Genomic DNA, 23,168 nt, shown 5'->3' with positions numbered 1-23,168 from the left:
GCTGTGTCTGACTCAGGGGACACTCACGTGTTTAGTCCAGCCACCATGTCCAGGGGGATTCTGACCACCAGCTCCTGGTCATAAGTTGAAGGCTGCACATCCAGCTGGAGGATGTTAGCAGAGGTGACCTTCATCCTGGACAGGGTGCAGGGGGATGAGAATCATGTTCACACTCGGACGAGAGTCAGCCCCAAGCCTGCTCCCATCCTTTCCCCTGACTTCCTCACACCTGAGCAGAGCCTGGATCCCAAGCCTAGTTTACTAATCCTTTCCATCATGGCCCTACCTCTGTCTCTCCCCTTCACCCTCGCTTGCTTCTCTTCAGGTTCCTCGGCTTCTAGCCTCAGCCTGTTGGGCTGACAGAGCTCCTCCATGACCTGACCCTACTGTCCTGTCATCCTTTGCTGTTGGGGTTCGAATTGTGTGATTCTTGCCCCTCCATGGTTTTGCCCCACTGGCCCCTTTGCCTGAAACATCAGTTTCTTGGTGTCCCTGGCTTAACCATGACCTCCATTAAAAAGCACCTCCAGGTTCCAGCACTCTGGGGAACCTTCCTAAGTGGCTTCCCTCTTAGAGGTACCAGTGACACTGCCTTATGGACACCACTAGCCATTCTGGGGGCTTATCAAAAGAGAGACTTAGTCTGGTCTGTCTTCATAACTGTTGATTGACAGCTGCACAATGTGTAGGCAGAGGTGTGGGGAAGAGATGGCTCCCAATGCTGTCGGGCCCACTCACCATATGATGTATCTCAGAACGGTGTGCACGAAGCTGTCCAGTATGGGGATACTGCCAGACTTATCTTGCATGGCTCTGAGCAGTGGCAACTCCTGGAGGATGGCAGTGGCATCATGGTCCTTCAGTGCCTGGGTCAGGTCTGCAGAGAGATGCTGGGATTAGATGTCAAGATGGGGGCGGGGGGGGCGGGACAGCATAGTAGTGGCTCCGGGTTGAAGGTCCATCACTGAGGGCCAAGAGGAGTAGCCTAGCAGTGGCTCCGGGTTGAGGGTAGCCATCACTGAGGGCCACTTGGATGTGACATGAAGTGAGGGCTCTGCCTTTTCAGCCTGATCATCTTCACCATGTAGATGTGCCCTGGAGGGAGGTGTCCCTGGGTGGACAGTGAGGCTGGAGATAGTGGGAATCACCACACTCAGAATGTCGCCAGTCACTGGGACACCAGAACCCTTGTCTTCTTTCTCCCTCGCTAGTGCCAAATACTTCTTGAGTTGAGCATTCCACTGGGGACAGTTTTGTGGCCAGGCCACACCGGATAATGATCTTCTGGCACTCTCAATGTTTGCTCTATTGTCCAAAGTGCCTTAGGTGCTGAGCAGAGGAAGGAACAAATGGGAACAAGGGCCCTGGGGCTGGTCCCTGCCGGCTTTTCACCGGTGGCCAGAGCCCATTTCATAGGCAGTGTGCTGCAGCCGAGCCAGTCCGTGTTTGAGAGCCCCCATGGCATTCCTATCAAACATTTGCCTCCTCTGTGCTAATGGGGCTGGACCCATTACATTTCATCTTTGCCAGTTGGCAGTCTTAAACCTCAACAGCATAGGCTTTTGAGGGACATGGAGTGGAAAGTCTCCGATGCATGCCTCTTAGCCCCTGTGTTAGGTATCACTGCCCGGGTAATGTTGAGCTCGTGAAGGCTGAGAGTAAACTTTGAGGGCTCCTGGCAAGCTTCCAGGGGCCACCCAGAGATGACCCCCCTCCAGGGACATCACCCAAAGGATATCATCGGCTCAGGGCAGGGGTGAGCGCGGCAGCGTCTGTTGGCCAGCAGTGGGGCAGCACTGGTTTGGCACAACCTAGCAAGCTTTCCTCCACCCAACCTTGAGTCATACCCAGGCCCATGAGGCCTGGGATGGGGTCTCCGATTCTGAGTTTGTTCTGTTCTTGGGTGCCACCTCGTTTCTGGGTGCCCTTTAGAGTTCTTTATATCACTCCCCTCTTAGGCAAATCCTCTCTCCTTTGATGTCCCATTACTCTTCTTTACATTAAACATCCCACCCCAGGTTTATGGTGTGGCTTTCGGCTTCTAATGGAGTTAATTAATACAGTTTCTTTGTGGCTCCTGGTGCTCAGTGGTCACTTGCTTGGGTGGGCCCACTGACTCCCCTGCAGGGGATCCTGGGAATCTCCTCCCACACTACCTTTGGTACTAACTCCTTGGCTGCAGACTTTCACGATGCCGCTTACCCCAAGGGCCCCATAGCTCACATACCACATGCTTGGGAATCATAGGATTCGCCTTAGGCCATGTGCTTCCCCTGGCCTTTGGAACAGTGCTGGTCTACCAAGTAATTGCCACAATGCCATAGGAGGCGGGTATCAGGGCCTGGGTGGAAGTTGCTGCCAAGTGTCCTCTAACACACAGGACTGAGTCCCATGGCAGAAATGCGCTGGGGAGAAGGCTGCCTAGGGAGCCTGGGACTCTCCTCAGTTCTATGGTATTGGGAGTTCCCGTTGGCCCAGGGAGGAAGGCCTTCCTTCCCATGTTCTTACAAAGAATAAGCGTAGGTCTAGGGCCAGGCCTAGGGTCATGGGTCTGGAGTAACAAACCCTTGTGTGGGACTGAAGTCACTAGATTCTGCCACTAGTAGGTGCTTGGAATAATATTATGTGAGGACATCCTGGTATCATGGGCTGTTGAGATCATACTATCCCAGACTTTTACATCAGCCATTACTTGTCTCACTCACGCCCTGGGCTCCACCCCTGCCTGGTATTTTCCTTTGATGAGGAACTCCCTTCCTTTTTGGAGGACTGCTCCATCTGCCCCTTGCTCTATGGTGCTGAGGCCTCGGGGCACATTACTTACGTTTCTGGATGACTTCTGGGCCAAGGTTGAGCACTGCAGGGGGATAGACGTTAGCTTGGACCAGTGTGGCTCCCAGCAAACCACAGAGGAGGGTGATAATCCACGGGCCGGCCATCTTCCTGGGTGTCGCTGAGAAGTAGGTGGCAGGTAGTAGGACCTGTGGTAAGCACAAGGGTCCTGCTAGCTGAACAGATGGGCCCGTGGGAGGCACATAATGCCTGGTAGCCTGGGGCACAGTGTCCAGGAGAGACATTCAGGGCAGTGGTTAAGAGCCAAGACTTAGCTTAACATCCTTGAATCATCAAGCGTTCTCCTCTGGCAAGTGGGTACGAAGAAGCTTCGCTTCAGAGTCTCTGGGATTAACAGTATCTAGAAGTCATTCAGTGTGTCGTCTTTCCCACAGGAAGAACTTGGCAGACATTAGCCATTTCCTTGCAGAAAACCCACAAGGATCTCCTGAAGGCTGTCTCCAGTTTGTCCACAGCCTCTCAGACAGAGGCCGTTCATTCACTCAGCAACTATGTAAGAAGCGCCACAGCCAGGCTCTGGACTGCGCGTAGTAGGGACACAGTCAGGAGCAGGCTGCAAGGTCTTCTCTCCCAGAATGCACAGCTTGGAGCAACCCTTCTTTTGAGCAATGCTTAAAGCAGCCACTTCTTGTCCCACCTCCACTCTCGGCCATGGTACTTTCTGGGAGAAGTACTGTGGTGTGGGGTGTCTGTCCCTTGACAGCCTGCCACCCTCCACAGGGCAGAGAGGCGGCGTCTTTAGCCCTGGTTCGTCTTCCTGCCCACACTCCTTACGTAGAGTTTCAGATTTCTGCAGACTGTCTCTTTAGAGAAATGGGAGACATGGGCCTTAGGACCCATGTGCCCTTGCCTGCCTCAGAATGTGGGTTTCTTGTCACCAAAGACAAATGTGGCACTGGGTGACGGGTCTGTTGTGGAATGCTATGAGACACTGTAGTCAAACCAGAGTTCTTGACCAGGCTGTGAATTCTGGGAGGAAGGACCTTGCTGGCTGCTCCTGACTGTGTCCTTATGCCCAGCACAGAGCCTGGCTGTGGTGCTCCATATATAATTGCTGAGTGAATGGACAGCCCCTGAGAGACTGTGGACAAGCTGGAGCCAGCCTTCTGGAGATCCCTACGAAGCCACAGGATCCCCATCCCTGAGTGTCAGCAGCCTGAGGGGGAAGGGGACATGTTGTGGGCCTGGGAGTCAGATAGATTCCGGTAGGAGGCCTTCCTCTATGCCTGGCTCTGAGACTATGGACTGTGGCTTAACCTTTTGGAGCCTCTGAGCAGCTGGCTAAGGGGAGATGATATTAGCACTCAGGAGGGCAGTTGTGAGGGTGAATGCATCTGCAGCCTGATATTGCTAACGAATGCTATTGAGCATGACAATGAGGACTGGGGACTGCTGGTCCTGGGATCACAACCAAAGCCAGAGGGCAGAGCTGACAACCTGCATTGGTGGACAAGGCAGCCATGCCATCTAATGGTGTCTTTGTCTTCCAAACACTTTGGATCCTGTCTGTCCTCTTCTCCTGCCCCCTGCTCAGCCTCTGGATCGGAGGGGCTCTAAACCCAGAACCTGTAGCATTGCTTCTTCTGGGAGATACTGTCTCCCCCAAGTCCCAGCCTGTGCCCATCAACCATTTATTCCTCATCTCCTGCCCTCTTCATGGACCTACTATGTGGTCCTCAGTCCCTGCCTTCATTATGGACTCATTACATGGTCCTCAATGTCTGCCTTCTTTTTAGACCCACTATGTGATCCACAATCTCTGTCCTCATCATGGACCCACTATGTGGTCCTCAACCCCTTTCCCTTTTTCATGGATGCCTTTGCTCCTCTCCAGCATCCACTCAGCTCTCCATCTTATAGACCATCTCTCCCAGAAAGGCGTCTCTGACTCCTTCTCTATTACTGGGCCTTCCTTAAACACAGTAAGCCCACAATGGTCACCTAGGAGTTCTTTGAGGGTTGTTGTGACAGATGTTTCTCTTTGTCCCCAGCAACAGCTTAGCACACACAGCCATTGCACAGCCACTGTGTGCAGAGTGGTTTGAAGTCCCTAGACTGAGGACTAGAAAAGACCACCCTGTCTCATGCTTCCATCTTTGTTTATGGCTTTTGGATGAGAATGCCAGCACCTCCCTGCTTCTCTCTTTGACTCCCAGAAACCATAGCTGACAGAGGCATTATTAGGCTCAATTCTCGCCCAGCAATTGGGCTAACCTCTGTGACTCCTCCCTGTGAGGAACCTTCCCGACTGTCCAGGCTTCTAGACCCTCCTCACGGTTTACCTGAATGTGCCAGAGTCCTGGGTCTGTCTGCTCCTCTCCTGGGTGGTGGGTTTAGAGACCCAGCCTTATATCTTGCATCCTGACTTGGGCAGCCACCCTGAGTGTGTGGGCCAAGACCTCAGGCTGGGCTGAGGTCTCCAAGGTAAATATTTGCAGCTCTTGGTGAACCAAAGCCCTTCCTGGAAGCAGCCTCAGAACTCTGGCTTCCTGAGGTTTGGAGAAAGGAGGATCCAAGCTGGCTGGAGGGACAGAGGGAGCACTAAGGCATATGGCAGGCATGCAGCAAACCTTACAAGGGCTCTCTGATTCCTGGAAAGTCACCATCACAGGACCACGTAGTGGTCTCTGCAACCTCTACAGCCAGAAGAGAGAGGATCCATGGGGGACAAGAAGGCAGTTCTATTCAATGTGACTCTAGCCGGCGTTGGCTCAAATTTCTGAAATCTGACCTGAGTTGGCTATTTTAGGCATATTTAAGCACAGCACTATTTGGTGAAAACTTATTTGGCGATAATGAAATCAATTTCACATCCACAACAAAGCATATGTAAGTCTCCCCGAGGAACAAAGTAAGCTAAATGAAGATGAGTCATGACTGTATTGGAACTCTTATAAAGTCCATAAAGATAGCTTCTATGGATTAACTGAGGAAAACAAATTCACAGTAAGGGTCTTGGGGAGGATCTGGCACTGGAAAAGTCTCTAGCCATACAGACAGAGCAAAGGTCGCCATGCTAGTAAACATGTCCTCTCCCAGGCTTTTGGGTGGATTACAGGCTATGCATTTCTTTCCCTGAAGGAACAACTGTGAGTTTAACAGTCCTGGTTCCCCTAGCTTATCTGTGAGCACAAGGACCCCCTGCCTCTTACAGGACTATGAGGAGCACAGCAGTAGTCACGATGGACGAACATCTCCAGCATGGCAGATGTCACCTTGTGTTTTCTATCAGTTAGGTTGGTGGGTATCATCCTCGTGCGTGGGAAGCCAGTCATCCTGCTATTAGTGAGGAGGAACTGCCCTCCACAGTCAGGAAACGGAAGAGCCACGAGTCCAAGCAGAAATAATCTGGCTTCAAAAGCCATCTGGGGACATCTCACCAGCATGGTAGGTGCAGGATGTGTGTTAGGGGACAAAGCAGGTTCAAGCCCTGACTTCACCTTATTCACTCGAAGTGACTTGGGACTCTGAGCCTCTTAGTTTCCATATGTGAAATGGGCATTTGCAGGCTCCTCTGTCTTACAGGGCATATAGCTGGGGATGTGGCCTACTCGGAGGGATGCTCAGTAGCAGTGCGTTTGGGGCTGTTGCCATTGCTACAGCTTACAACAGGATGAGGTTTATAGAGAAGTGATTAGACAGTTTAGTCAGGGCAACCACATGGAAGGGAGGGAGGTATGGCCTTGCCCATCACATCCACTTCTATGCAGCAAGGACACAACATCTCTGCTCACTGATTCCTTTAAGAAAATAGGTGTGAATCCCCCTCCTCCGCTCTGATACTTCTTTGCTGTGCTTCCCTGGGCAAAGGGCTTCACCTCTCAGGGCCTCTATAACCTCCTCGGTACAATGGAGGTTCATGGTAGTGCTGTCTACTAGGCTGAGCTATGGGCTTCATTTATACCACCAGGAAGGCAGTAGATGTCTGTGGAGGTAAAGAATAATGAGCGATGAACCATGGGCCCAGGGACAAGAGTGAACTGGCCAGAGGGACCCTTGTCATCCTTGCCTGGACACACTTAGCCAGACAGCACCAGATGGGAATTAACAATTCTGCTTTTTCCAGGAGCACTGGAGACTCAGCAGATAGTGACTTGTTCAAGGTCACAGGACCAGGGGTGTCAAGGAGAGGCCTTGAGCCCATTCACCTAGTGCAGGCCACACACTCCTGACCACTCTGCCCTGGTGACACCTGGTTAATGTTAGGGTCAGTAGGGATATTGATGTGACCTTTGGGCGCTTGTCTTGGCTTCTATCTGGAAGTGGTAAACTATGGATTAGGGCTAGGAGATCCATTGTTAAGTCGTGTCCCCATCTGTATGGTGATGAGAGAGGGGGCAGTGTCCCTGAGGTCATACAGTCTCTGGCTGGTCATGGAGGAAAGTGTGGTTTGCATCCTGCCGTGTCCTGAACAACCAAGGCAAGCTGCCGCAGAGCCAGGAGGGCTCCCCGGAAGGACCCTGCCAGTGCCTGGGGCACATGTGCAGAGAGACATACACCCCTGTTTGGCTCTGCAGCTGCCATGACGGCTGCCCATGGACAATGTCCCTCTGTGAGGTGGTGGGTCTGGTGCCAAGGCCTGTGCCCACATCTGCTCCAGCTTCCTGCCTTTTGACTCGGCTGACCCAGGGTTGAATAGGCGTCACTGGATGTGTACCTTGGGCTGTGTACCTGGTCCCGTGTGATCCTGCCCTTACCTCTTCCTCTGGTCTCACTGCTCTCAGATCCTCACATTCTTGGGTGTGTTCCCTTCCTGGAACTCCTCACACCACACAAAAGCACTGGCTGCTCTTACAGAAGACCTGGGTTCGAGTCCCAGCATCCACATTTGTACCTTCAGTTCCAGAAAAGTTAACACCTCCTCTTGGCTTTTCTGTGTACTGTATACATTCTTGGTTCAAAGACACACATGCAGACAAGATGCCTATATGCATAAAATAATAAAATAGAGATTGAATAATAAAACTCCTCTGTGGTGGTAGCCAGAGGGAAACCCTGGAGTCTGGAAGATGACGTTCACCATCTCCTGTGCCTGAGTTGAGGCCTCTGCTTCCTTCTGAGGAGAAAATGCTTACATCATCACCCACTGAATGGCAACTCTACCACCATTACAGAGCTACTCTCACCAGACACCTTCAAGACCCAGTCCAGAAGGGACTATCTCCCCGGGGACACACAGGTTGATGTCTGGTGTCTCCATCTGTTTCTAAACCCTCTGTGGCTCTCTATCTTATTATTTTCTTTAAAAAAATTTTTTAAAAGTTTTTATTTATGTGTCTGCGTCTGTGTGAGTATATGTCTCGTGTACGGATGTGCTCACAGAGGCCAGAAGAGGACATCGGGTCCCTCAGAGCTGTAGCTGCTGGCAGTCATGAGTCACCTGGTGTGGGAGCTGGGAACCAAACTCAGGTCCTCGGGGAAGAGCAGAGAATGCACTAACTACTGAGCCGCCTTTCAAGCGCTGGCTCCACCCTAGTTTTTGAGACACACTCCCTCACTGAACTTGGAGCTCCTTGGTTCATCTGGACTGGCTGGGCAGTCCCCAGAACCTGCCTGTCTCTGGCCCTGGCCTGTGCTGGGGTTACACACTTGCTGCTGGCCCAGACGTTTGTGTGGGGACTGGGGATCCAGACTCAGGTCCACACGCTTATGCAACAGGAACTTTATATACTGAGCCATCTCCCTGCTTCCTCCCTTCCTCTGTTCTCATACAGTTCCCTCTTGGTCTCTGAGTCTTCACCTTTTAGTCTCTGTCACCAAAGATCCAATTCTACCCAGCAGCCATGGGCCCGTGGTAAACTTTGTAAAGCCTTTGTAAGACTCGCCAAAGCATGCAGTGCTTTCTTGCATGAGAACCAAGCTCTGTAAGGCCCAGCATGGTTGGCTGCTCATCTGGGTCCTCTTTCCATACTAGTTTGCCTTACTGTCGTTTCATCCCCACCCCAGGGCCTTTGCTCATGCTGTGCCTGTCTCCCAGGCTGCCGCTTTTCACCTGCCAGGTCTTAGCTTCTCTCTATGCTTGTCACCTGGTGAAAGCAGGGTTCTCTGACCACTGGTGGGTGTTCACACTAGAATTTGCCAAAAACTCAAGTGTGCCAGGTCCTGCAACTCCACAGATGCAACTCCATCAACAAGAAGATGGGCAGGCCACAGTGCAGGCGTATGAGGGTCAGGGTCAGGGGTGGCAAAGGCACTGCTCCTAGTTCCGTCATGCAGGGACCCTGATCCAGTTAGAGCAATAAGCACTGTTAGATGGGGGTGGGGGTGGGGTATAGTGGAGGCACCCCCCCCCCCCGTTCCTATCTCACACTCTTTCCCTCAACCCCTCCTCCATCCCTTTCTATCTTTGGACAGGGTTTTCTTATGTCCTTCAGGCTGGACTTGAATGCTCTCATTTTCCTGCTTCTGCCTCCCAGGTGCTGATGTTACAAGCATGCACCACCATGTCCGTCTCCGTGAAGGCATTTCTTAAGGAACAGCTCTGATCTCCCCCCCTAAAAAAAGCAGGGTTCTAGAGGGGGAGGGCTTTCCCAAGGTCACTTAGGAGCTTGAGGCCATGTCCCTGAAGTGAGGTGTACAAGGGGCTGAGTTTTGTTCAGGTGGATGAGCTGCAGGTATGGTGGGCAGAATGGCCTGCTTGGGAAGTCAGGGCTGTGGATGACACTCAGGCTGGTGGGGTCACAGCAGGACAGGGTTTTTGCTTGCTAGAGATCATGGTTTGGGGAGGAGATAAGGTGACACCAGAAAGGCAGGGACTGAGGAGGGCCAGGTAGGGCTGGAGAGGACAGTACAGTGGACAGAGTGGGCAGCAGGCAGCTCTGCCTTGGACTGGTTGTAGCTTGGGACACTCAGGAGAGAAGCTTAGAGAAAAAAGTGCCACCGAGGCCCAGTGCAAAGCACATTCATTCACAGAGAGCAAGGACACCTTGCCACAGCTGGGGCACACCTTTCTTCCCTCTTCTCTACCTCTCAGATGGAGGAGAGTAGTGGTCCCTCTTCATTTCCAGATGGTAAGCATGGCTCTAGTCACCAATCATCTAAGGCAGACTGGGTTAGGACTGAGGGGAGATTCCATGTCATGTCAAAGCTGGTTGCCCAGGTGCAGGAAAAGGCACAGTGGAAAAGACCATTATCTTCTCCTCTACAGACCATCAAGCAGTCCCAGGAAGAAGGAAATAGCACATTGGGACCCCATGTCTAGAAGACCAGTGATCTGCCTCAGTTCTCTAGAGTAGGGGCTGGAAACTAGACCAGCTTTTCCTCACTCTGTCCTCTGCTCTGCCACCCTATCCCACCCTGTCCAGCTTCAATGTGGGCAACCTTTCCCAAGAAGGCTGTGGTTGCATAGAAACAGAGGGTGTGGGAAGGAGTGGCTTGGTAGGATTGGTTGACTGTAAACCAGCAGGCTTTCCAACTGTTTCTTGCCTGGAAGAGAGGACAGAAGGAAAACAGGAATTCAAGCTACTCTTGGCAGACTCAAGTCCTCTACACACTGGCTCTCTGGGTACCAACAAGGATTCATCATTGTACCAAGCCAGGTCATGGTTGGTGAAGTCCGCAGGGGTCTGGGCCCAGCAGAAAAGGATGTGACAGTAGACTAGCCATGTCTGCCAGGAGCAACCCAGAGGCCTTGTACTGCTGCCTCCTGCCCCCTCCCCTTTAAAGACCATCCATTCTGGTAAAATCCTAAAGAGGAACCTCTAGATGACCCGAAGTTTGCCACTGCCTCCAGTGGGTTGATTTTGGATAAGTTGTTCTTATCTCTGACCTCAGTGTCCCCAAATGAAAACAGTCCAGCTATGTCTAACCTTGACCAAGAAGCACTTCTCCCAGATGGGCTTTAAAAGCTCTAAGTGTTAGCTTAGAGCAGGGCCTAAGCCCAGGGATTTTTTTTTAAAGATTCATTTATTTTGTTTTCTGTGTATGAGTGTTTTGCCTACATAAACACCAACCACATGCATTTGCCTGACCCTGTGGAGTCCAGAAGAGGGCTTTCCAGGCTGCTCTGTATAGGACTGTCCATAGTAGAGATAGCCCATCTGATAGTCAAGACACATAGGGCTGTTCCATCTTACTGCGTGTTCTGAGATAGGGTCAGCCCTTTGATTCAGGGTTGGGGAGTCAGGGGGCTCTGCTGAGGGAATTGCTCAATAGTTTGGGAACATGATTGTTAGGATGTGTGGTTACTTGTCATAGCCCCAAAGCAGGGCTAATGCAAATGTCCCAGAACAGGAGATCTATTTAGTCCTGAGCCACCAGGCAGCTGCCATTAAATAGAGCAGAAAGACTGAAGCAAGTGAAATTAACCTAGAGAATATTCTGGAAGGATATGAACCCTAGAACGGCCGAGGCTGTGTAGCAAGGTCTCCCTTTCCCAAGGCCTGAGTCATAGCCCTGCCCACTCCAAGTTAGCTGGAAACTTTGCCATACCACCACTGATAAGTGCACAAAAGTGCAGTCACAGCAGCCCGGAAATCCCGGTTCTGGAACATTCTGGGCTTAATCCTTCTTTTGTAGGGCAGGAATAGACTAAATTAAATGCAAACAAACCGTGGCTTAACCAGGTACAGTCCCAGCTCTGCCTGGAATTGAGGATCAGGGCCCTGCCCTGATGGGGCTCACACTCAGGTCCTGGCAGGTGCTCAGGTGGTCTCAGTGGCAGAGGTCACAGCAGGAAGTAGAGGGGCTTGGTGCTCTAAGTGCTTTCCCCACTGGGATCAGATCTGACAGAGGTCTGCACCCTTCAAGGATGTGACTGTCCGTCCCCAGAATCAGGTGCACTGAGAGGAGACTAGCTAGCTAGAGACATTTGACCTGGGCTGGAAGAGGGAAAGAACTAAGAGGTGGGTACCGGGGAGGGAGGCATTTCATGCAAGGTCTCCCAGGGGTGAAACAGTGAGTCTGGAAGCTGTCTGCACCCTGTGGCAAGCACAGGGTAGATTGCACGGGTCCTTGGCTCTTGCCAGGATGCTGCAGTCCTCACCAGAACCTCCCTTGGGTGAGACAAACGTCTGTTCTGAGGACATGTCTCCAAGTCATGCCTTGAGGACTGATCTATTTGGAGGCCCAGTTCTCTTTAGAGGTCACTCTCTCTCTCTGTCTCTCTCTGTGTCTCTGTCTGTCTGTGTCTGTCTGTGTCTCTCTGTGTCTCTTTCTCTGTCTCTGCTTTCTCCAAGCCTCTCTTTCCCCTGTCTCCTTCTCTCTCTTCCCTTCTTTCTCATATCTACCTGTCCTGGTCCTATCTCTCTCTCTACCTCTCTCTCCTCGTATGTCTTTCTCTCCGCTCTTTCTCCCTCTCCCTGTGTATCGCTAGGTGCCAGTGGAGAAGCTGGATAGAGCTCAGGCCCCACAGAGAGCAATGTTTTGGCACCAGGATAAAGCAGGCAATTCCTCCTGATTCTGTGGTCCTGAGTATGTGTCATCTCCTCTCTGTGCTACAGCCTGGGCCTGGCAGAGCTCTGGACTGTCAGCTATGTCTAACCTTGACCTAGTAGCACTTCTCGTAGATGGGCTTGAAAAGCTCTAAGTGTTAGCTTAGAGCCTAGGCTTAGGGACTTTTTAAAAGATTCATTTATTTTGTTTTCTGTGTATGAGTGTTTTGCCTACATGTCCACCAACCACATGTATGTACCTGACCCTGTGGAGTCTAGAAGAGGGCATTGGACTTTTTGGGACTGGAGTTATCCATAGTTGTCAACCACCACATGGGACCTAGTCCTCTAAATTGCTGAGCCATCTCTACAGCCCCAGGGGACTTTTAGCCTGAGCATCTCTGATGTCATTACTACACTCCCAGAGATTGCTGCCCATGTCCATGGCTGGATAAAGGAAAAACAGTGTCTAGGAGATCCAGGCTTCTGAGAATACTCCCATAGGTGCGTCTGTGTGTGTTAGGGGCCAAGGGGATCTCTGAAATGAGGGTGCTTCTGAGCAGATGAGTGTCTCAAATTGAGAAGTGCTCTGCGGTTAGCCTCATCTCCCCCTGCTTGGCTGTGGCAGAGATAGCCTCTCAGGGTGGCTTCTTCCACTCTGCTCCAGTGCAGGACTCGCCAGCAGCCCAGGGAAGGCCCAGGGAGGTGGCTGAGCTGCAGCCTGAGACTTCACTGTGGTCCTAGGAGGTCACCCCCAGCATCTCTCTGGAATTTCTGTTTCTTTAGAAATCCAGGTGTGTGTGAGGTGTGTGTGTGTGTGTGTGTGTGTGTGTGTGTGTGTGTGTGTGTGAGAGAGAGAGAGAGAGAGAGAGAGAGAGAGAGAGAGAGAGAGAAGAGAGAGACAGAGGGGGGCAGGATCTAGCTAAGAGCTGAGCTGGCTAGCCATCAGATGTGTGAGCAGAGCTGCGTTCTGTATGCCTTGGACACAGCAGAGGACACATTCTTCTAGACCAAGGTTCTCTGTGTGAGATTAAGTGAACTAAAAATAGACAAACTGATGTAAAACCACAGAACTCCATATTCTCAGTGTGTGACTGGAATGAAGAGGCAACTGGGGAGACCATCATGGCATTATCTATGAGGTTTTAGTCCCACTGAAAATTGGATGGTCCGTCCACCCAACACACACACACACACACACACACACACACACACACACACACCCCTATCTCTCTCCCTGCTCCACTTTCATGTATTTGGATTTACAAACAACTTTGCAGTTGATTATTCACAGAAGGAAGTGGGATGCCCAGCATGCAGAACAGACTGCCCTGCTGTTTCTGAATGATCACCAGGCAGTGGCTGCTCCTGAGCCTGGTAGTTTAGATATGACTCTCATTGCACAGATGAAAACCTAGTGGTGGTGACTTATTCAAGGTCACACAGTGACGAGAACAGGAAGCCAGGATTTGAACTCAAGTCTGTGTGACTCCAAACCTTGCTCTCTTGTCCTTTTGCCAGTGTCTGCTGGAAACCCATATTTAGGTGCCAACCTTTCCTGCCCACAACCTCCTCAGATGATCCTATCAATCAACAGCTGAGACTCTTAATTGTCAACATACATTTTGACGCATGAAGCCACATTGGAGAACTTGAATAAGTTCAATGTTCTACTCCTAACTGGAAATTGTGTCTCACTTCCTAAAGCAGAGAATGTCACTTTCCATCAACATTAGGACCACAGTGTGCCGATGACAGTGAGAACCAAGTTTGGGTGTTTAGGTGTGATGGCTGCTGTTTTTGTGTGTGCAGCCCCACACAGGTATCTGGACATGTGTGGATGCGGTTTGGGCAAGCCCTTGTGTGTGTGTGTGTGTGTGTGTGTGTGCGTGTGTGAGGGAGAGAGAGAGAGAGAGACAGAGAGACAGACAGACAGAGAGAGAGAGAGAGAGAGAGAGAGAGAGGAAAAGAGAAGGCGAGAGAGGGGGAGGAAATGGCTTTTTAAGCTTCAGCGTAAACAGAAGCATGTTATTGACCTATTGACCTCTGGCAACCAACCCCTCCTTCACCCGCTGCTGGGGATTGAACCCAGAAGCCAGGCCTAAGCAAGAGAGCCCTATGACTGAACCCCACTCTGGGCCATTGCTGTCTCCTCTCCAAGGGAGGATTTAATGAATGGTTGGAGATGTTTGGAAACACATGAGCACATATCCAGCTCTTCTTTGAGTTATCATCTCAAGGACGGAGAGACTAGGAAGGCACTGGATGGCGCCAGAGTGCCACCTGACAGTGCCACCGCAGCATAGATTCTAGAAAACCCTCCCCAAGGTATCGAGCATCAGCCATGTACTGAGCACATCCTAACATGTAACATGTAACATGTAACACATGTTACATACATCCTAAGTGTGTAACACCCGGATTGCAGTCTCTCACCTCGGGGTGGCTGTGTCCAACCGTGGAACCTCTGAGACCCAAGCGAAGCGACTTCTCTCACCTCTGCACCTGTTCTGGGGCCTGGGCCCTCCCAGGGCTTTGTATATCTTGGTGTTTGCTTGGGGGCCAGCAGGGGTACACAGGGGAACCTCCCTCATGACCCCTTTACAGGGTTGGGTTCCTGAGCTAACATTTACTCATTCCGTCACCAGGTCATCCAGGAGAAAGAGGCACTAGGGAGTCCAACCCCTAGACAAAGGCAAGCCAAGTTCATCACTGAGAAGTGGGGGACTGATAGTGGGTGATCTTGACCCTGCTCCTTCCAGTGTGCCCTCCCCCACCTCCGCCCCTCTTCACGCAGCTCTGCTGCTCCCGACAGAGACGGTTTTGTTTCTTTGCAGAGTAGATCCAACTTCCGGTCATTCTTCATCTTGTCTCTGTCCTGTCACAAGTGGTGTCTCTGTCTACCTCTTCTTTCTACCTCTGCTGCTCAGCTCCTCCCTCAGGCCTCCTCATTTATTCTTCTCAAGTCTCCCTGACTTCCACCCCACCTGTCCAACTGATTTCCCGTCATTGTAACCTCAGCCACCTTGCCTAACCCTAGTGATTTACTGTGAGTGCTTCCCAGTCACATATCAGGTGCACCAGTGCCACACGGATACCTGGCTGAGCTTGCTTTATCCCCGCCGCCTGCCTGTGGTACTGGTTGGGGTATTTCAAAGAAAGTTGTCTGTGCCCTTTCCCTCGAAACTCATGCTTTAGATAGGTGCTTTGGAGCCCGGAGTTCAATATTTGCTAACAGTCTGGTTTCAGCTCACAGAGGGGCCACCATATAGGTCTCCTTGTTCAGTATCGGGGTTCAGCTGATATTAGTCACCTCTGCCACCCTGCTGAGCTGGGTCTGGGAAAATCAAAGTCAGGCACTTTCTCAGGAACTTGACACCACCCTTTGGACTTCAAAGCAACTGGTGACCTGGAGGGTTTAAACTCAAAGTCCAGATGGGGGTAGGTATTAGCCTGAAAGATGAGTTGCCTTTTCAAAGCTACCTAGATACAAAAGGAAGCCGGCAGGCATGAAGTGTGGTGCCAATAGACCCTGGATGAGGTTGCCACAATGCCTGACATAGCTGGTACCAAAGTCTCATACAAGAGAACTTTCTGGAACCAATAAAACAGTCCTGGGGACTGAGTCGTCTGTGTGATGCTCATGGCTGCTACATGACATCATGGCTGACATTTATCGTCATCCTGCAGGCTAGTGAAGTGCCACAGAGAAGAACCGAAGGTAAAGTGTGGCTTGCAAGGCATTGACAAAGGGACATACCCATGTAACCAGCCCTCCCCTTCCTGTCAGGACTCAGACCATCACCATCACCCAAGAAAGGCCCTGTCCCTTGTAATCCTTCCCAGCCAGTACTTCTTGAGCCCCCACAGCAGGGATCAGATCTAACTTTTCCCCACCATAGATTAGTCTAGTCTGTTGGATGGTCTCAAGCACGTGAGCACATCCCAGTAACGCTCTCTGATATTGTTTTGGTCCATCTGGCCTGCAGCTGATCCTCCTGACAGGGACGCAGTCTTCCACTGTATGAATGTGCCAAGATGTGCTAATTTATTCTTCTTTCAAATGGCCCCTGGGGAGTTTCGAATTGTGCGCATACTTTCTATAAATGTTCTATGCACATCATCAATTTGTGAACACGTTTCATTTCTCCTGGGATGAAATTGCTGGGTCACAGGGCTCAGTGTGTATTAGCTTTAAAAGAAACTTCCAGAACCTTTTCTGAAGTGGTTGTTCCACCCTGTGTTTTCACTTGTAGTATATAAGAATTCTGTCAGCCCATTCCTTCACTAACATTGAATAATGTCAGGTCTTGTTGGTGTGCTAACGCCATCTTTACAAGAAAGCATGCCACTGATGCTTTGTGACTATCAGGAGAAAGTTTGGTTGCTAAATTAGTATTCAAACCCTCCATGGCTAAAGCCCATCTTTTTCCAGCCTTGAATTTTCCAGGTTTCTCCCCCCCACCTACACGGATGCGAATAGTCCTCTCTTGTGCCAAGCAGTTCATTTTCCTTTGCTCTTACATAGCTGTTTTCTCACTTGAAGAGCACTCTTGCCATTACCAGTCTGGAGATGTCCCATTTGTCTTTTTTTTTTTTTTTTTTTTTTTTTTACATTGGATATTTTATTTGTTTACATTTCAAATGTTATCCCTTTTCCCAGTTTCCCCTCTGTAAACCCCCTATCCCATTCCCCCTCCCCCTGCTTCTATGAGGGCACTCCCCCTTCCACCTCACCACCCTAGCATTCCTCTATACTGGGGCATCAAGCCTTTGCAGGACCAAGGGACTCCTCTCCCATTGATGCCACATCAACCCCTTCCCCATTTGTCTTTTTAAGACTCAGCCTAAGAGCTTGGTTATAGCTCAGTTGGTTGAGTACTTGCTTAAAGTGGACAGAGCCCTAAGTTTGAACTGGAGGCAGGAGGGTCAGAAGTTCAAGGTTATCTTTAAGCATATAGGAAGTTTGAGGCTAACCTGAGCTACATAAAACCTTGTGTGTGTGTGTGTGTGTGTGTATGAGAGAGAGAGAGAGAGAGAGAGAGAGAGAACAAGATAGAGACAGAGAGGGATGACTGGAGGGAGGAGAGGGAAAAAGAGACAGAGAGGCAGAGAGCTCAACTTAGGTACCTCCTCCTTCTCGAAGCCTAGGCACTAATATCCCACCAAGAAGTCAAGAAGGTTCTTTCTAGCAAGTCTCTCTATAGCTCCAGTCACCTTGTTCTGTTACTGTCTTACCCTCTGGACTATAAACTCCAGGAGGAAGACACCATTAGATTCATGGCATCTCCAGCACCCAGAACACCAGGATGCAGCAGATGCAACTGGGACAGCACCTTGATGCCTGTGTATCTCACCGGGACACACATCAAGCTCGAATTAATCCTCACCAGAGCCTGTGAGGAAGATGGCATTCTTGTGACAGAGTTAGGGAGACGGAGGCTCATTGTCAAAGTGGAAGGTGTCCTGGCATCCTCTGTTATTTAGGCATCTCCTTGGCCGTCCCTTCCTTAAAGATTGCCTTCCTGAACTTCTTCCCATTTGGTGGCTCCTCCTACAGTGTAGTCCTCCTACAGCGATCTTACTAACAAATGTGTTTAGTGTGATTGCCCTTCCCTGTCCATGGGAGTAGGCACGTGACAGTCAACTCACCATCCACTCTGTTTTCTAAGCATACTGCCACATGGTGGACAAATCACAGTACTACTTCTATTCCTGAATAGCGTGTACTATTAATAAGAAAATACATTCATTTGATACTCAGAGGGGGCTCAGGAAATGTGGGCTGAAAGTGGGGCAGTGTAACTCTTAAAATGTTTAAGAAAAAACAAGTGTAGATATGATGGACGCCCAGAGGCTGATGGCTCAGTGGGTGAGAGCGTTTGCTGTGTGAGCTGAGGATCTGAGTTCACATCTCCAGAATCCATATAAAAGGTTGAGTGTGAGATAACCCCAGAGATGTGGGGGTGGGAAGGTGCAGGGTGGACACAGGAGAATGGCTGGTGCTTGCTGGCTGCCATCCCAGCTCCAGGTTCAATGAAGGACTCTATCTCAAAGCAACATGGTAGACTGATAGTATTCTTTTCTAGTCTCTCTGCACATGTATGGGCATGGTATGCATTCTGTTTGAATCACTGTTTTATTGCTGTGAAGAGACACTATGACCAAGGCAACTCTTTTTTTTTGTTGTTGTTTGTTTTTTGTTTTTTGAGTCAGGGTTTCTCTGTGTAGCCCTGGCTATTGGCTATCCTGGAACTCACTCTGTAGACCAGCCTGGCATCGAACTCAGAAATCCACCTGCCTCTGCCTAAGGCAACTCTTAGAAACCTCTGGAGCCTTGCTTATAGTTTCAGAGGTTTAGTCCATTATCATAATGGCAGGAAGCATGGTAGCAAGGAATATGGCCACAGGCATGCATGGTGCTGGCCAAGTAGCTATGAGGTACAGCCTGATCTGTAGGAAGAGAGAGAGAGAGACAGACAGACAGACAGAGAGAGAGACAGAGAGAGACAGAGAGAGACAGAGACACAGAGAGAGAGACAGAGAGGCAGACAGACAGACAGATACACACAGACAGAAAGAGATAGATAGACAGACACAGTTATACTTAAAGAGCTGTACATTTTGTTGTGGATAAAATTTATTTTAAAATTTTAAAATATAGGCTGGAGAGGTGTCTCAGTAGTGTTTCACTGGATGCTTTTGCAGATGACCTGGGTCCCTTTCCAGCACCAACATAGTGGCTCACAACTACCAGAAACTCCAGTTTCAGCTGATCATATATGTGCTCTCTTCTGGCCTCTGCAGGCACTGCATGCTTGCGGTGCACATGCATACATGGAGGGTGGGGGGGGGAGGACAGAATGAGTAGATACAACTGTGAGATGGCAAGCAGAGAAAACCACTAATTACAGTCTAGCAGATGAGTGGGTGTTTGTCCACTACATATTCAGGTGAAATTATGTGCAGGCATGGAGATTTGAGCTCTCTCTCTCTCTCTCTCTCTCTCTCTCTCTCTCTCTCTCTCTCTGAAGCAAAGCTTCATGTATCCAAGCTTAGTTTGGATTTTCTATACAGGAAAGCATGGCCTCATACTTACAATCCTCTTACCTCCACCTACTGGTACTGGGCTACTACACTCAGTTTATGTAGTGCTGGGGATTGAACCCATGGCATTGTGCATGTTACCTGAGCACATGACCAACTTAGCCCCTGTCAGACTTGAAGCTAGGTGCTTCGCAGTCCCAGGCTGGCCCTGAAAGCCCGGAAGCTCCCCTGGAAAGTCCCATGTTGGAATACCTGTGACAGAAGCAGAGCCAAAGCTCCACACAGTGCCTGTAGCAGTTTATTTTTTTAAAGCCAGATTCTTGACTGTGCCCCAGAAAAGGATTTCCGGATGAGTCAGTAAGAAGCAGGACTTAGCTTTAGCAGGAAACAGCTTTAGCATAGTGTGTATAGAGAGTTGGGATGGTAGCTCTTAGGAAAGGCCTGGGACAGCCAAGTGTGAGCACACAGGCTTCCTCTGAGACAATTGTGCTTAAGAGATGGACTGTTTGGATGCCTTCTCAAGTGACATTGTTGAAAGGGTTTCTGAGAATTTGTCCACTATTTAAAAAAATATTTATTTTTAATTTTTTATATGTGAGTGTTTGCCTGTATGTATGTATGCTTGGTGCCTGGGGAGGCCAGAAGTGGGTATCAGATGCCCTGGAACTGAAGTTAGAGCTTGTGTGAGTCATCACGCAGGTGCTGGGAGCCAGCTGCAGGTCTTTCACAAGAGTTTCAAGTGCTCTTCACTGTGGCGCCACCTTCTCATCCCCTTTCTAGTTTTTCCTTTTTGGAAAATGAGATCATAGGTTAGCTTCCAAGGAACACTGGATAGGATTGCAGCGGATACGGTAAAACCGTAGGCAGGGGGTGCCCGAGGAAATGAAGACACAGTTTTACTGTAAGCAAACTTTAGAGTCTTGTTTGTCAGATTCCCAGAAAACTGAAAGTTTGTGATGGGGAATGGAGTCAGGCCCCACTCAGGGCCTCGTGCACTTGGGCATTCATTAGGCCTGCTCCACTGGTATCTTACTTTGTCTTGAAATCTTTCTGTAGGAGGGGGCACATCGAGCCATCTATAAGCAGTAAAGCATTAGCAGATGTTTCTGTTGCATCTTGAGACTGGACAGAAGCCATGGCTTTTAGATGTTCTTCTATCCTAAGGTGCCTAGTTATCACGGTCCAAGCAAATCACTCAAATCCACTGCAGAATTAGGCACGATTCCACATGTCTAGAGAATTAGGCACGATTCCGCATGTCTAGAGAATTAGGCACGATTCCGCATGTCTAGAGAATTAGGCACGATTCCGCATGTCTAGAGAATTAGGCACGATTCCGCATGTCTAGAGAATTAGGCAAGATTCTGCATGTCTGGGCATGAGGACTGAGGACACCGCTCATCCCAGTCATCAGGGAGATGTACACAGCGCTCTACCTCACTGTGGCATGGCTTTCTGCTGTGTGCTGCCAGAATATCAAGGACGCGTGTTTCTGTCAGACAGCTGTCTTCATCAGCTTCTGTAGTGAAGAACAAGACAATTTTTTTTTAAAAGAACTTATGGCGGTATTCTGAGAATATACCATAATGCAAAAGAACAAGCCTAAAGAAGGAAGTCAGTGGGGGAAATATATTAACACAGTATAGTATTATAATCATGGAGTGTATCTGAAAAGGTCAGCTCAGGAACTCTGGGAAGGTCATGGGAACACTTGCCCCTCCAGAAGGGAGAGGCTAATTAATATTCCTTAGACTACGTGGAGGAGGGGGGAATCAACCTTTGGGTAGGAATACATTCCACAGGACGACTGGTTGCCCACCTTCAGACAAGGGAAGTCCTTGTCACATCATTCCCTAAAGACCAATCAGTTTAAAGGATGCACTGTTCTGTCAATCATATTCTGCCTAGTTGTTGATGCTCTATTCTGCCCCTGGAAACCATATAAAAACTCACCGAATGGACCACCTGGGGTTGCTGCCTCTCCTTTGGCTCTGGGATGACTCCAGTGCACTGGAACAATAAATTCCTCTTGCTTTTTGCATCGATTCTGGCTCCATGTGGTTCACTGAGGGGGTCCCCGGTAAGCTAAGGCTCAACAGAGTCTTACATATCTGACTATATAACAATGCCCGCCCCCACCCCCGCCTCAAAAAAAAAAAAAAAAAAAAGAAAAAAGAAAAAAGAAGCCAACCAGAACCTAAAGTAACATTACAACTGCTGGGAATTATAAATGGGACTTACCTGTGCTTTTAAGAAGTTAACACATAAGGAGCAGAGGAAACCCTGAGTGAGTGAAGTTCTGGGTAAATGTGTATTTTGATATGGGTATGGCTATCCATGTCCAGGGTGGTAAGGCCAATTGACTCATGGGAAATTGGCAGAGCTGTCACCAGGCTCAAGAGAAGTGGCAAAGCTTTCCTTGGGGGTCTGAGTGTTTATTGATCAGTGTGTGCAAGGACTGGCAGCCTCAGCTTTTCCTCCCAGATGTTACAGTCTGAGACTGCTCCCCACAGAGACCTCCTGTGGATTAGCTAACCCCACCCTCCATGTTGTACCTAATAAACACAGAGCTTCCAGTTCCCTGCGGTCCCAGCGTCACTGTAATGTGCCTGTTCTTTCTTTATTGCCTCACCACCCAGGTGATAACCAGGCTTCCAGGACCCAAGCCATATGGCATTAAGGTATCATTCTTTGTCTAAAGATTTTAAAGATCTCACAGTTCATCCTGTAAATGGCTTTATCTTTAGGGTATTCTCGAGGCTCAGAAGAGGGAGGGAGAGGGAAGGGGTGGAGAAGGAGAGGGAGAGGGAGAGGGAGAGGGAGAGGGAGAGGGAGAGGGAGAGGGAGAGGGAGAGGGAGAGGGAGAGGGAGAGGGAGAGGGAGAGGGAGAGGGAGAGGGAGAGGGAGAGGGAGAGGGAGAGGGAGAGGGAGAGGGAGAGGGAGAGGGAGATTTAGCCTAGAGAATTATGTTCCTGAACTCTTGCAGTCTGGCTGGCCAGGCCCTGACTCATCCTGAGAGGCGTCAGCGAACACCAGAAGATGTTTATGTCTATAATGACGAAGCACTGAGAACACTTAGGTGTCATCCTCTTTTTCTTTTCAGAAAGTGCTCATGTTTTTGTGCAAAATGAAGGAAAGGCCGTGGCCTAGTTAGTGCACTGCTACAGAAGCAGCACAGGCAGTAGGTTATGACTCTTTGGACTGAGGGTTTCATGGCCCTCTTTCTTGTTCCCCCAAGGCACATTGGCTAGAACTGTTGATGCCGGTCGTTTGAGGGGCCACGAGTCATTAAGTCCCTTGGTTATGTTTTGCCATGCTTGGAGGGACAGCGTCTTATGTTCTCCATTGTGCTTACCACTCATTTTCAATGAGTCTTTGTCCTTTCTGGGTAGCTCTTTCTCTGCTTCTGTGTCTCATGGGATGAGGTATGCAGATGGCGGTCTCTGAGACTCAGAGTATGTGTTAACCCCAAAGAACTGACCCAAGTCATCATGATCAAATTCATCAGAACAAGCTTTCTAATTCCTGTACACAGGCTGCCTCTCCCTAAGGTGGGGTTTGAGACGTCAGCATTGGATTTGAGGAAGACAAGGCTTTTAAAGCTCACAATTGGAGGATTTGGTGGGCAAAATAGATGAGGTTGTGGGAGCAGAACACAAGCATAGTAAGTTAGTCCCCCTCAAACAAAGGCATAGCTGCAAGGTGGGCATTGCAACGTATAACAATGTATAACAAGAGGGTATAACAACTCCCTTGAAACAAAGGAGGGGTTGCAAGATGGTTATAAACAACTTTCTTCATAATTTTTATTCACTATACACACCAGCTGCAGTCCCCTCCCTCCTGTCCCCTCAGTCCTGCCCTTACAAACCCCTCCCCTCATTACTCATTTTTCTT

General features: G+C 49.8%; 1 protein-coding gene across 2 annotated transcripts in view; it reads right to left on the bottom strand.

Moving 5' to 3' along the window:
* Bpifb1 (BPI fold containing family B, member 1) overlaps window positions 1–14,736 on the bottom strand; it is a 29,526-nt gene extending 14,790 nt beyond the window's left edge. Inside the window, exons 1-4 of one of the 2 annotated variants that reach the window (NM_001012392.1) lie at window positions 14,661–14,736; window positions 2,825–2,981; window positions 739–877; window positions 28–135 (exon numbers count right to left, since the gene is read on the bottom strand). In NM_001012392.1, the coding sequence (NP_001012392.1) occupies window positions 28–135; window positions 739–877; window positions 2,825–2,939 (362 nt within the window). In that variant the 5' untranslated portion in view covers window positions 2,940–2,981; window positions 14,661–14,736. Of the gene's footprint in view, window positions 1–27; window positions 136–738; window positions 878–2,824; window positions 2,982–5,135; window positions 5,175–14,660 lie in introns of those variants that run through there. The other variant, NM_153418.2, reaches the window with a different exon arrangement.
* Window positions 14,737–23,168: the final 8,432 nt, after the last annotated feature.

This window comes from Mus musculus, chromosome 2, assembly GCF_000001635.26.
Source record: "Mus musculus strain C57BL/6J chromosome 2, GRCm38.p6 C57BL/6J".
NCBI lineage: Eukaryota > Metazoa > Chordata > Mammalia > Rodentia > Muridae > Mus > Mus musculus.
This window is presented reverse-complemented; position numbering and strand designations above follow the sequence as displayed.